Raw genomic sequence first — 15,181 nt, forward strand, 5'->3', positions numbered from 1 at the left:
ACTGTTTTCCATAGTGGCTGCACCAATTCACATTCCCAACAACAGTGTATGAGGGTTTCTTTTCAGGCATGAGAGTTTTATGATTACAGGTTTTGTTATTTTAAAAGACTGATAAGCATCAAAGGATTAATGTCAAATCTTTATTACATTGTTATTTCTTTGAAAGTACTAGTTATCTTGAATAGGCTCCAAGAGTACAGCTGAGAAGGAGGGAGAGAGAGTAAAAGTGTAGCATTGCAGCCCGTATTTTAGTGACAGAAGCAGGCTAGCCACTCTTGTTCTTGGAAATAACGTGGTAGAAATAATACTGCATCTTCTCAGTTGTGTGTACATCTCTCTGCTGTTCACACTCCGGTCATTGTCGATGTGAGGAATTGTGACTGAAATCAAGGGGCCAGGAGTGACTTGACCTCAGTGACCATCACATCCACTTGTACGTCCCTGATTTTGTCCAGATAGTGGCACTTTAAAATTCAGGCAGAATGAATGCAAAGAAAGAAATTTTATTTATTTATTTATTTAATATTTGCCTTTTTAGGGCCATACCTGCGGTATATGGAGGTTCCCAGGCTAGGGGTCTAATCAGAGCTGTAGCCACCGGCCTACACCACAGCCACAGCAACGTGGGATCTGAGCTGTGTCTGCGACCTGCACCACAGCTCACGGCAACGCCAGATCCTTGACCCACTGAGTGAGGCCAGGGATTGAACCCACATTCTCATGGATACTAGTCAGATTCATTTCCACTGAGCCATGATGGGGAACTGTTTTTATTTAGATGTGTATATTTAAAGAGGTTTTGACAGATTTTGTTTCAGATGTGCCTGCTCTTCCTGAGCCTAGTCCCTGGGTCGTATTTAATACTGTTAGTGACAGGACAGACTTCTGCTCCCCTTTTCCTACCGCCTCCTGCAACCCAGCTGTGCTCTTCAATAGCTAGAACTATTGGCAGTACTGTGGGAGATTCCCTGTCTTGTGGGCCCAATTTAGAAGGGATTTCATTGAGCTGTGCTATCACAAGCTGAGTTTAAAAAGAACGCATTTCCAGAAATCCATGCTTAGATTAAGGTCCTCTATACATTCTACAAATTCTTCCAAATTTATCACCTTCCGTCACCCCAAAAAAATCTATGTCCCATGATAGGCCTAATTTGGAGAGAGGGGAGGAAGGTGCAAACTTGAAAATAAGAGTCCCACTTCAGTCTTCAGTTGCTCATCCTTGGGGATCTCATTTTGGCATTGCCTCCTCCTTGTGGGGACTAGGAAATGCCCAGTTAGAACGGAGCCCCTTTGTCAGGTTGTTAGCATGTGTGGTGATTGGGGTTAGTCTCTCTGTCCCTCTGTCTAGCATCTACATCTATTTTATAACTGCATTGCCTGTTGACTGTGTATTATCTCAGTGTGGCCATGTTTTTTTTTTTTTTAAATTTATGTATTTTTTTTTTCCCACTGTACAGCATGGGGACCAAGTTACACATATATGTATACATACTTTTCCCCCCCATTGTTGTGTTGCAATGTAAGTATCTAGACATATTTCTCAGTGCTATACAGCAGGATCTCAGTGTGGCTGTTTAAAATTCAGGATGATAGAGCCTATTGTAAAGGTCAGAGGCAGAAGAAATATTAGTCAAGGAAGGTTTGACTTCCAAAATCCCTGCTGTTTAAAGAGGTCAGAGAATTCTGACTGAATTCTTCCCACCTTACCCTCACAACCCATTCTCCCGGTTATTAGTATAATGTAAGAATAGTGATTCTTCCTTGTGGTTTTCTTGTAATTCAGGGGGTCATCAAGAATCTAAGTAAGGGGTTTTTTTTATAAAGTTTAAAGTCACTTTTCAATCAATTTAGCATAAAGCAGACATTCTTATAGGCATATCCTGGTATCATTACAGTGAACACTGTTGATTAAAAAATCTAGCAAAAAAACACAAAATAACCCCATCCTCCTTTCTAGGAATGAGGTTTTGTGGATCATAGACTTAAGCATGATTTAGTATCTCCTTGACTTGGGTGGAGGTTAGGTCCCCATGGACAATTCTGCCAGTGTCATAGCGGTAAAGAAGGTTCGTTCTCAATTCCAGTGAGCTTGGTTCAAATTCTAGCTCTGTTATTAGCTATTGGATCTTAGATAAGGTACTTTATTTCTGTAGTCTTAATTTCTTCATGTTCAAATAGGGATTCCACTAGAACCAACCTCAGGGTGGTGTTATAGGGATTAAATTTAGGTAATATATTTATTTAAAGTGATCGATTCAAGGCATGCAACATGTAAATACTTGCTATTGGCTGGGTATTTTTCTTGATTTCACAAACAATGAGTTTTTACAGCATCTCCTTCAGGGCAGGGTGGCAAACGCTGTTCAGCTGGAATATTATCTTGACTTTTTCATCATCCATGCCAATGTTCCCCTCCAATGGTCCAGACAATTGACAGTTCTCTTTACCTTTATTCTGTTAAAAAAGTATTAACATTCTCTCCTTAAATTCTACATCTCTATGCAGTTAGTGTCTGTTCATAATTGCTGATTAGCCCTCTGTATTTCCAGTTCTCTAAAGTGCTGTCTCAAGACTGCAGTCTAAGGAAGGCAGTGATAAGCAGAAAATAGTGGCCCCATAAAGCTGTATCCCATCCATCCATGCACCTCACATCAAAGAGCTGAAGCTCATGTTTAGGGCTGATCACATATTGCTTTGCTCTAGCATCTTTTATTTAAATGTGATGATTTAATAAAGTTGCAAGAAAAAAGAAAGGCAAACCAAAGGCCTGAACTTTAATTAGCAAACAAAATAGGACCTCTCCTTCTGAATTATTTTTAGTGTGCTCATTTGATTAGAAGGATTTTATTATTGGCCTCTTTAAACACTTGGCATTTGGGTTTCCTCATTTATATGCATAATAATTACAGATCAGAACATTTCTGTATATTTAAGATAGGACTTAAATATAGGAGACCAACTTTATAAGAATCTAATTCTTAAAGCTCAGACTATCTCATAGACATATCCGGTTCCATAGACCCATTTTTTTTTTTTTTTTACTGTGATAACTCTTAGGCATAACACGAGTGTGTGATCCTTCCTCTAGAGCTAGCATGATTGATCTGTAAATTACAGTACATTTCCACAATGTGTACATGTCAGTTTCACAGGGCAAATCACATTGACTGTTTTCCTACCAAATTTCTGCCACCACATTATTAATAGAGTATACTTTAACCATGACAGTTAATATATCCAAATCTATTCAATTAAATAGAATACTTCGTACTATTTATACATCTATTTTTCTTGTGGATAAATGGGATGTATCCTAAAAAAACAAGAGCATTAGCCTTGTTTTTCTAATTTCCTCAATTCAGTTTCTTCCAGTAGTAAGTTTAATGTGGTCTGTGTTAAAACAGTTATATCAGCTTATATAAGGCAGTTTGGGAAAAAGTGAAACAGATCATTTTTAGAAAATTATTTGTGCCTTTCCAGGAAGAAAAAAATACTATCTTCCTATTCTATTACCGATTTTGTGTGACTGTTTCTTGTATTTGTTCTAAATATGTATTAGCAGTTTATCTCCTAATGGGACTAAAGGGATAATTTTCACCCGTTTGTTTTTCTTTAACTTAGATTAAATTTATTCTTGGAGTTCCTGTCGTGGCTCAGCAGTTAGCGAACCTGACTAGCATCCGTGAGGATGCAGGTTTGATCCCTGGCCTTGCTCAGTGGGTTAAGGATTCAGCATTGCTGTGAGCTGTGGTGTAGTTTGTAGTCATGCCTAGGATCCCGTGTTGCTGTGGCTGTGGTGTAGGCCAGTGGCTACAGCTCCGATTCGACCCCTCGCCTAGGAACCTCCACATGCCATGGGTGCGGCCCTAAAAAGACAAGAAGACCGAAAAAAAAAAAAAATTCTTAAAGGAGCGCAAAAGCAAACATACAGACTTCTCATTCTGATTTTAAATAATTTAGAGTGGAACTGTGAACACAATATTTTCCCCATTGAAGATCATTTTATACTGAAGTTTAACATAGGTTTGAAAGTTTCTATTTAAAACTTGGGCTCAGGAGGGTGATGGTAAAGTGTGACATTCGCAAGCTGTTTCTGGGTGATGAAAAATGCATGAGAACATAACCCACACAGGACTAGTCAGGCGCTTTTGAATGTAATTTTCCATTAAGTTTTACTTGATTCAACTCAACACGTGGTTGGTTGATACTTTACAAGTTTTCTTGAAGAAAAGAATAAGTAGTCCATCATCTATGAATTCTTTCCTAAAATGTCTTTTGTTGTTCCTTTTCAGGCTGCAGTTAAATGTCTAAATATTAATGCTTCCAACCTTTCTTCTTTTCTAGTATGCACACATATATTTAAATTTTCTTTTATGTATTGATTTGGCTGCATCCCATGGGTCTTAAGATGTCATGTCCTCAATGTTACATATTTACTTAGGAATATTTACTTAGGAATTTTTAATTTTGATTTTCTTTTTGACCTATATAGCTAGACTAGTTTGCTTTTTGTAATTTATTGTACTGTGTTCAGAAAAAATAACATGAAATGTTTCTGCAATTTTGAATATTGAGGGTTTTTTTTTTTTGGCCTAATCAGTGGCTATTTTTTGTGAATATTCTGTGTGCACTTGAAAAGAATATATAGTAAATGCATATTAGGTTAAAAATGTTAATTCTAGTATTCAAGCTCATATATCCTTTGCTTATTGGTAATTTGCTTGCTCTGTGGATGTCTGAGTCATGTATGTTTGTTTCCCATTTGTCACCACAACTTGACACTTTTTCATTTTATTGCTACCAGCAGTCGTTTCATACATGACAACACTATGTTGTTTGGCTCATACTACTTTATGATTACTAAGTATCCTGGTGGATTTTAATGTATGGGATATGCAATTTAATTTATTTGCTGTTTTGTGAATTCTGTCTTGTCTGCTGCCGATATTGATATAATGCATGATTGTGTAAAAGCACTTATTTGTTATATTTTCTCCTTACTCCTTTATTTTCAGATTTACTCTTTTGTCTTAATTTTGTCTTAGTAGCACACTGCTAGATTTTCTTTGTCTTTCCAATCTGATAATCTTCTATTAGTAGAGGAAGTTTATAAATTTATAAAACTTATAAACTGTAGTCATTGCTATGTTTGGACTTCCTTTTTTTGATTTTCTATCTTATATACTTTCTATTGACTGTCCCTCTTCTCTAATCCCCCTATTCCTGACTCTCTTCACCTTACTTCCTTGTACCTTTCTCTCCTATTTTTTCCCTCCCTGATTTGTTTGGTATTTGTAAGTCTTATTTATTCTAGTAATTACCTTTTAAGTATTAAGAAATATACTAAAACTTATACATTTGGAGGTAACCAGTATCTGCAGTCTGTCCTTAACAATCGAGTAAATTTCAACTTTCTTTTTTTGGTTTTTTTTTTTTTTTTTGCTTTTTAGGGCCAAACCCTGGCATATGGAGGTTCCAAGGCAAGGGGTTGAATCAGAGCTGCAGCCCCTGGCCTACACCACAGCCATACCAACTCATGACCTAAGCTGCATCTGTGATCTACACCACAGCTCTTGGCAACGCCAGATCCTGAACCCACTGAGCGAGGCCAAGGATCGAACCCGCAACCTCATGGTTCCTAGTCGGATTCGTCAACCACTGAGCCATGAAGGGAACTCCTCAGCATGCTTTTATTTCCTCTATTCTACCCTTCCTTGCCTCCCTGCATGTCCCCCATCCCTCTAACTGCATCTTTTTGTTGTTTTTTAGGGCTACACCTGCTGCATGTGGAGCTTCCCAGGCTAGGGGTCTAATGGGAGCTATAGCTGCTGGCCTACACCACAGCCACAGCAATGCAGGATCCTAGCCATGTCAGAGACCTACACCACAGCTCATGGCAATGCCAGATCCTTAACCCACTGAGTGAGGCCAGGGATTGAACCTGCAACCTCATGGTTCCTAGTCAGATTTGTTTCTGCTGTGCCACGACAGGAACTCCTAACTCTGGTTACTTTTTATCATTTAGAATCCCTCAAAATATCTGATTAGATATTGACACTCTTTTTGTTTGTTTGTTTACCATTCTTATTTCTGATTTATTCTTTTTGAATAGTAGCTTTTCAGTTAACTATGTCACATTTTGGATGGGAAGGAGGTAAGAAGCATTGCTCAGTTTGCCACATAGAATCCTTATAAACTATGACAGTCAGATTCATTGCGAGAATGTGTCATTTTTTTAATAAGTTATATGAGAGTGCATGGTCAAGAGTAGTGTACTATAAACTTTCTTCAAGAAGTTCTTTCCCTAAGCTTCTAAAATTGGTTTCTTACAGAGAACCACAATCATTAGTAAATTTTTATCAATTATAAATGTATTTATAAGTGATTACATAATCCTTCTGAGATGTTTTAAATTCCTTATATAATTATCATTTTCTAAAATGTTTTTAAAATTTTTAAACATTTTACTGAGTATAGTTGATGTACAAGATTGTGGTAATTTCTGCTGTGCAGCAAAGTGATTCAGTTATACATATACACATATCCATTCTCTTTCAGATTCTTTTCCCACGTAGATTATCATAGAATATTACCATAGACCTATACAGCAGGTCCCCATTGGCCAGTCATTCCACATACCTCAGTGTACATATGCCAATCCAAAACGTCCAGTCCATCCCTCTCACCCCAACCACCCACCTGTCCCCTTTGGTAAACATAAGTTTTTCAAAGTCTGTGAGTCTCTTTCTGTTCTGCAAATAAGTTCATTTGGTCCCTTTTTTAAGATTCCACATGTAAGTGATATCACATGATGTTTGTCTTTCACTGTCTGACTAACTTCACTTAGTAGGATAGTTTCTAGGTCCACCCATATTGCTGCAAAAGGCATTATTTCATCCTTTTTATGGCTGAGTAGTATTCCACACTGTATATGATGTTTTGATAGTATCCTTTTATAGTGACATAAAAGTGATAGCTCACTTGTCCTTGTGGAGGACAACACTCCGCTTTTCTTGCTCTTTGGTGAAAGTTGGGGTGGGAGTTGAGCACAGCAATAGTGATGAGACCACTCGTTCTTAACACATCTGTGATCATGATGGGATGTACAGTTTCTAAGGAAGAGTTATTTTATTGCAGGTAAACCTTAAGGATTAGTGTATCTAGACCTAAGAGAGTTCTTTTGTATGAGTGTCATCTGAATGATATGTCTTTGATTGTCTGCTTTGTGTTGCCAGTAGGTATCAGAGGGGTGACTATCTGATTGAAGTTTATATAGTCATGATTTACAACATAGGTCAGATAGTAAGTATTTTCTGCTTTGTTGGCTATATGATCTCTGTTGCAATTACAACTCTGTTGTAGCATGAAAGCCAAGACAATATGTAAATAAATGAGTGTGGACACTAAAACCTGGTTTTTGTGTAACTTCCACATACTATGAAATTTTACTTTTTAGGTTTCCCAACCCCTATTAAAAATATAAAAACCTTTTCTTTCCTTTTCTTCTTCTTTTTTTTTTTTTTTTGCTTTTTTGGGCTGCACCTGCAACATATAAAAATTGGCAGGCTAGGGGTTGAATTGGAGCCACAGCTGCTAGCCTACACCATAGCTACAGCAACCCGGGATCTGAGCTGCATCTACAACCTATACCACAGCTTATGGCAATGCTGGATTCCCCAACCCACTGAGCGAGGCCAGGGATTGAACCTGCTTCCTCATGGATACTAATTGGATTCGTTTCCACTTGTGCCACAATGGGAACTTCCTAAAAACCATTCTGAGTTTATGGGATATACAAAAGTAGGTGGTAGGCTCAATTTGCCAGCTCCTAATTTAGAAGATTGCATAGTAACATGGAAAATATTCATAATATATTGAATGAAAAAAGGTAGGGTACAAAGCAGTATCTGTAGTGTAATCCCATTTATGTAAAAAAGTAATCATCAGCATACAGAAAGCACTAGAAGAAGAGATATCAAAATATTAATGATGTGGAGTTCCCTTGTGGCTCAGTGGGTTAAGGATCCGGTGTTGTTCACTCCCAATGTCTGTGCAGCCCCTTCCCCCCATATTCATGGTGGTTTCCACTTGGCAATTAGGTTATAGGGAAATGCAAACTTCTACACCATGTTCATTTGCATTTCTGAGTTTTGTACCCAGAATATTTACTCTGTTTTTTTAAAGTTTTTTTTTTTTAAATAAATTTTATTGGAGTGTAGTTGATTTAAAAAGTGGTGTTACTTTCAGGTGTACATCAGAGTAAATCAGTGATACATATTATGTTGTTTTTAGACATCAAAGTTCTTATCAGAAAAAAAGCTATTTAAAAACTGACAGAATGTACATTTGCAGCAAAATTAGGTTATTTATTGTTAATTAGTTTGATACAATCTGCTTTGTTTACTCTGCTTCATTTTTAGCCAACAAGTCCCAAATTTGGAAAAGCTGACTCATATGAAAAACTGGAAAAACTAGGGGAAGGATCTTATGCTACAGTATACAAAGGGAAAAGCAAGTAAGTTCATTAATTTTTGAATGTCTCACATGTGAAATATGCCTCTTAGTACTGAGTATATTTAAGTCATTTTCATTTAATATACAGTATATTTTCCTCCCTCAGGTTTCCTGTCATTGTTGTTGTCCTTGTTTTAACAAGTGTGAAAGTCAGTAGAATTGGTTTTCTCTGTGAGCAGTTTTTCAGACTTGTCCAATTTATCTTTTCTGTCCTACCTCTCCCCTAACTTTGTTTTTTCATCGGAGTTGGAACCCTCCAGTGTGAGTTCATTTCCAGGTGAATGATGTGATTAATTTCTCATGGAGGTTCAGCTTTTGCTTAAGAATAAGAGTACTCATTTGACAAAGCCAAAGGTATTGGCCTTTCCTGATGGCTTTTTAAAAAAATTTTTTTGGGGCCACACCCATGGCACATGGAAGTTCCCAGGCTTGGAATGGAATCGGAGCTGCACCTGCTGGCCTATGCCACAGCCACAGCAATGCCAGATCCTTATCCCACTGAGCAGGGCCAGGGATTGAACCTGAATCTTCATGGATACAGTCAGGTTCATTACTGCTGAGCCACGATGGGAGCTCCCCAATGGCTTTTTAAATTGAGCTTGTACTCTTTCAGAAGTCACTGAATTAAACTGCAGACTTTTTCTTTCTCCCTGTCTTCTCTGGCATCATGCTGCATATATTTCCACTTAGAAAAACAAGCTCTCCCTCCTTTACCCTTCCCCCCATGCTTTCCTGGCATTGGCACAGGTTTGGATTCTTAAAAGCTTGCCCCCATGGGTTTCTGATAGGCCTCCTCTCCCTTATTGATTAAGAACACAGAGTACTGTATTTGATGGCATGTGGATTGTAGAAACTTGTAATACTCTTTCTTAAATAACTATAGAAGACAAAAGCCATGTTTTACCTTAATAACAATACCCCATAGTATTGAAAAAAAAATTCTAAACTATCTTTGTTTTGCCTCTCTTTAAAGTCATTATAAAACATAGGGAATTTAACTAATTAGTCAGCAGCAACTGAACTGAATGACTAAGCTAAGTAATTAATCAAAAACAATTCTCCAAAGGATCATTCTAAACACATAATTGGAAATTTTGATTATGTGCCCATTTAGGTACTCTTTGGCTTTTCTGGCATGTAGTCTTGTACCTTTCTTTATTCATGGTTTTCTTTCTTTCTTTTTTTTTTTTAGGGCTGAACCCAAGGCATATAGAAGTTCCCAGGCTAGGGGTCAAATCAGAGCTGTAGCCGCTGGCCTGCACCACAGCTCACAGCAATGCTGGATCCTTAGTCCACTGAGCAAGGCCGGGGATCGAACCTGCGTCCTCATGGATACTAGTTGGGTTCGTTACTGCTTAGCCACAATGGGAACTCCCTATTCGTGGTTTTCAAGTTAAGAGAAAGCAGTATTCCTGATGAAGGGAGATAGGTAAGGAAATCAGAAATGCTATAAGTCAAAAATAGAGTATTATTTTTGAGATCTTAAACATTTGCTACCCAAAAAAGCTCTTTTTAAAAAATTGGAATGAAAAAGTAAACATGATGGGGAATGGAACAAAGAACAAAATCATGAGGGCTGTTAATGACTTCTTTATGTCATTTGAGCATTATGGATGCCATGGTAATGCCCTAATGGTTGAGTTAATTTCAATGGTGGTTGTGTCTGAAGTTTTTGTAATTTTCCCTAAGGAAAATAGCACTCTACTGTATAAAAATTACTTCTGCTTTTATTGTTAATAAAATGAAGATAACTACACTGGGTTAAGCAACTCTTTTATATAAAATATGGTATATTTATTGTCCCAATTACTTCTCACAATACTCTGTAAGATGGGCCCCATTAACATCATTTCCACTGGAGCAGGCATCTTGCTGCTTAGAGAAATTTAGTCACACATCCAGATCCATACAGATTGTTAGCAACAAAGTGTGTTTGGCTCATGTCTACATGGTTTCAAGCCATCTCTTCCTAACCATTGCACATACTGCTTCCACAGGATAAGGCCTTGCTTGGAAAGACTTGATCCTTGTTGAGGATTCCAGATGGTTCACCCAGATGCTATGACTTGTTTTAACTGTGGATCAAACAGAGGCAAACCTACTGTTTCATTAGAAGAAAATAAACCAATCACTTTGAAGTGTCTTCCCACCAAAGATGCGCTTAGCTGATTTCCAAATGCAAGATGTTTAGATTTATGACAAAATCTGGAGTTTCCGTTGTGGCTCAGCAGATTACGAACCTGACTGGTATCCATGAGTATTCAGTTCGGTCTCTGACCTCAATCAGTGGGTTAAGAATCCACTGTTGCCCTGAGCTGTGGTGTAGGTCGAAGACCTGGCTTGGATCTGGCATTGCCGTGGCTGTGGCATAGGCCGGCAGCTGCAGCACCGACTCAACCCCTAGCCTGGGAACTTCCATGTGCCACAGGTGCGGCCCTAAAAAGCAAAAAAAAAAAAAAAAAAAAAAGAAAAAAGATTTATGACAAAATCTTGAGAGACAGTTGAAACATTCTTGGTTTATTATGCCTGAATGAAAGAAAGACTGCCTTTTAAGTACCTGCAATCCTTGAGAAGGATAGTTCTGGACAGTTAATACTTTTCACTCCAGCAGCTCTCAGCGAGTCTTGCCAGCAATTCTCAAGCAGTTTAAAGCTTTCCGGTCACATGTACTATTTAATTTCCTTCAGCTGGCGATGAAAGCCATTGACCACTCACCTGCATTAGGAGATGACAGGCTGCCTGTGCTTATTTGCTTTACAGTGGCAAGGTCAGGCAGAGAACAGCAGTTACCTGCCATCTAGCAACGTTTGAGAGCTGAGTTTGTTGGTGTGTCTCCCAGAGCACTTCATAATTTAAAGAGTCAAAATGTTGGGATCCCTGTTCCGGTACTTCTTACCACTCTTCCATAGCTGTCTGCACCCCTGCCTCCATCTTTAACCATTTAGCATTTTCCCCAAGAGCCGCTATTGTTATCTTGCCGTAAAGCCGCCTGGCATTTTAGAGGTGCCACTGATACTTGATTGGCGAGTATCATATAGATGTGTGTACTGATTTACGGCTTTCAGGTTTGGATTTTGCCTTAGAACTCATTGTATTACTTTGCTAGGACTGCCAAAACAAAGTACCATAGACGAGTGGCTTAAACCACAGAAATTTATCATCTTGTAATTCTGGAGACTTGATGTAAGATCAAGGTGTTGGCAGGGTTGTTTCCTTCTGAGGGCTGGTCCTGTAAGGGAGAGTGTGTTCCATGCCTCTCCTAGCTTTTGTGGTGTGCTGGTGTCTTTGGCATTCCTGGTTTGTAGATGCATCACCCTGATGTCTTTCTTCATGTTCACATGGTGTTCTCTCTCTGCATATTTGTCTCCACATCTAAATTTCCCCTTTTTATAAGAACACTAGTCATTTTGGATTAGGGCCCTGTGTGATGACCTCATTTTAGCTTGGTTACTTCTGTACAGACTCTATTTCCCAATAAGGTCACAGTCTGAGGTATTAGGGGTGAGAGCATCAACATATCTTCTTTGGAGGGCAGAGTTCAATCCATAGCACTCATTAATTTCAAACCTCACTGATTTGGCATTGTTTTCATGACAGCGTTCTCCTTCCTCTCCTACTTATGGTATGTATGTCATCTTTCATTTTATGGCTCAAATAATATAAGCAAAATATATCCTCCCATCAAAAGATTTGTATGATTGTCAACTTTGATACAGTTGCCATTAGCCATTGTTTAGAAACTTGAGAAGAAGTGGAAAGGCTTTTTATTACTCTTGGATTTTCTTGAGTTTCTTATTCCTATAAGGATGCATAGGTTGGGGAGAAATTGACTGAGATTCCTATCCTGTGTTGCCCCTTGGTAATGAACCTCTAAAGAATGTGGTTGGTTAGCTGCGACCATATCAACACACAACACTCATAAGTAAGTTGTCTTAAAAAAACAAAGCTTTGAGCTTCCCACGTTTTTATATTTGAGTATAGTTCTGTTCTGTTTTGTTTTGAAACCAGTGTTCTCCAGATTCTTAATACTTTGTGCATGTGTGTGTTTATATTTGGGGAAGGGAGGCAGTTTATCTTCACTCTCACTGCTAATCTTTATCCTGGCTTGATTTCCTGATTATGTTTTCTAAATCCCTATAGTGTTTAATAGAGGATTAAAAAAAAATCATGCATTGTATAATATTCTGCATTTTAAAACATGTGGCATTTAAAAATGTCTTTAGTTCAGCACCTTGAAATCATCTTTTCAATTTCCCAAGGACTTTTGCTCTTTAAGAGACTTGTTAACATTTTTTGAGTTTATTCAACTAATGACTAGTATTTGTTGTTTTTATGCTGTCCGTGAAAAAGAGGCAACCTAGTTACAGATTCTGCCCTCAGGAAACTTAACAGTCTTGAAGGGAGATGGTCCATATACATAAAGAACTCTATGTAAGTTAGAAGGTAGTGTATTCTAGGAAGATAGAACGAAGTGAGAAAGGCCTGGGTCCAGTGGCCTGGGGCTTCAAAAGGAAGAGAGGATGCTGTGGACCAGAGTATTTTAAAATGTGTCTCTTCATTCAAAGAGGGCATGAAAGGTGACCTCGTTCTCTCCAGTGGCAACTGATTGAATTTACAGCCTCACGTGCTTTTATGTTTTTGTTTCTTTTTCTTTTTTTCTTTTCCTTTGTCTTTTTAGGGCTGCACCTGTGGCATATGGAGGTTCCCAGGCTAGGGGTCGAATCCGAGTTGCAGCTGCAGGCCTATACCACAGCCACAGCAACTTGGGATCTGAGCCGAGTCTGCGACCTACACCGCAGCTCATGGCAACGCTGGATCCTTAACCCACTGAGCGAGGCCAGGGATTGAACCCGCAACCTCATGGTTCCTAGTCAGATTTGTTTCCACTGCACTACAATGGGAACTCCCTCACAGTGCTTTTAAATCAAGCCCCCCTCAGTGCTGTGTGTGTTCATAGGACTCCTTGGGAGAGTTCCCTTTTGGGACTTGTCCTATAATCACATAGAATGAAATTTTCACTTTTTGTTACCAGACTTTTCACACAAATCTATTAAGACAAGTTGATTTATTAGAATTACTGTGCAGTTTTAAAATTATAGTTGATTTACAGTGTTGTGCCAATTTCTGCTGTATAGTTAAGTGACCTAGTCATACATATATGTACATTCTTTTTTTCATACTATCTTTCATCATGTTCTGTCCTAAGAGATTGGATATAGTTCCCTGTGCTGTACTGTAGGACCTCATTGCTTCTCCATTCTGAATGCAATGGTTTGCATCTCCTAACCCCAAACTCCCCGTCCATCACACCCTATGGCCCTCCCTCCCCGCCCCGGCAACCACAAGTCTGTTCTCCATATCTGTGGGTCTGTTTCTGTTTTGTAGATAGGGTCATTTGTGGCATATTTTATTTTATTTATTTATTTATTTATTTAGTCTTTTTGCTATTTCTTTGGGCTGCTCCCATGGCATATGGAGGTTCCCAGGCTAGGGGTCAGATCGGAGCTGTAGCCTCCAGCCTATGCCAGAGTCACAGCAACACGGGATCTGAGCCGCGTCTGCCACCTACACCACAGCTCAGGGCAACGCCGGATCGTTAACCCACTGAGCAAGGGCAGGGATCGAACCCGCAGCTCATGTTTCCTAGTCAGATTCGTTAACCACTGCGCCACGATGGGAACTCCTGTGCCATATTTTAGATTCCACATATAAGTATATCATACGGTATTTCTTTATCTGTTTTATTTCATTTACAGCATCCATGTTGCTGTAAATGGCATTATATTATTTTTTATGGCTGAGTAATATTCCATTGTGTATATGTACCACATCTTCCTTCTTTATTCTTTTTATGGCCACACCTGCAGCACATGGAAGTTCCCTGGCTAGGGGTTAAAGCCGAGCTATAGTGAGGCCTACACCACAGCCATAGCAACAATGGATCTGAGCCCAATCTGTGACCTGTTCAGCAATGCTGGATCTTTAACCCACTGAGTGAGGCCAGGGATTGAACATACGTCCTCATGGGTACTAGTCAAGTCCTTAACCTGCTGAGCCACAGCAGTAACTCCATCTTCTTAATCCATTCATCTGTCGATGGACATTTAGCTGCTTTCCATGTCTTGGCTATTGTGAATAGTGCTGCAGTGAACATAGGGGTGCATACGTCTTTTTGAATTACAGTTTTGTGCAGATATATGCCCAGGAGTGGGATTGCTGGATCATATGTGGGAGGTCTGTAGTTAGTTTTCTGAGGAACCTCCATGCTATTTTCCATAGTGGTTGTACTAATTTACATTCCCAGTAACAGGAGGGTTCCCTTTTCTCCACACCCTCTCCAGCATTTGTTATTTGTAGATTTATTAATGATGACCATTCTGACCGGTGTGAGAATATTTTTTTGTAAAAACACATTTGCCTTTTTTCCCACTCTGCTGCTAATGGTGAGAAGGTATAAACCGTTATTCTTGCCTGGAACAGGCTCCTCTTCTTTCCTTCCTACTTTATCTATTGGGAATGCAAGACTGTAGCTGGTTGTTTGCAATTTTCTCATACTTGTAGTGTCATTTAGAGAAAGAAAAGCTTGCTCTTTGTTCCATCTCTGGTATTAGAGTATCAGACTTTCTCATACTGTCATCCCACAAATGATCCTGATTTCTGGTCAATT

The 15,181-nt window shown here is 38.9% G+C and overlaps 1 protein-coding gene across 2 annotated transcripts in view; it reads left to right on the forward strand.

The window, feature by feature from the left end:
- The window catches only part of CDK14 (cyclin dependent kinase 14), a 619,947-nt gene that overhangs the window by 148,350 nt on the left and 456,416 nt on the right, over positions 1-15,181 (forward strand). For both annotated transcript variants that reach the window (XM_047751802.1, XM_047751803.1), the window contains one exon: positions 8,421-8,515. In XM_047751802.1, coding sequence (XP_047607758.1) covers positions 8,421-8,515 — 95 coding nt within the window. The remainder of the gene's footprint in view (positions 1-8,420; positions 8,516-15,181) is intronic.

Source organism: Phacochoerus africanus, chromosome 11 (assembly GCF_016906955.1).
Source record: "Phacochoerus africanus isolate WHEZ1 chromosome 11, ROS_Pafr_v1, whole genome shotgun sequence".
Lineage (NCBI taxonomy): Eukaryota > Metazoa > Chordata > Mammalia > Artiodactyla > Suidae > Phacochoerus > Phacochoerus africanus.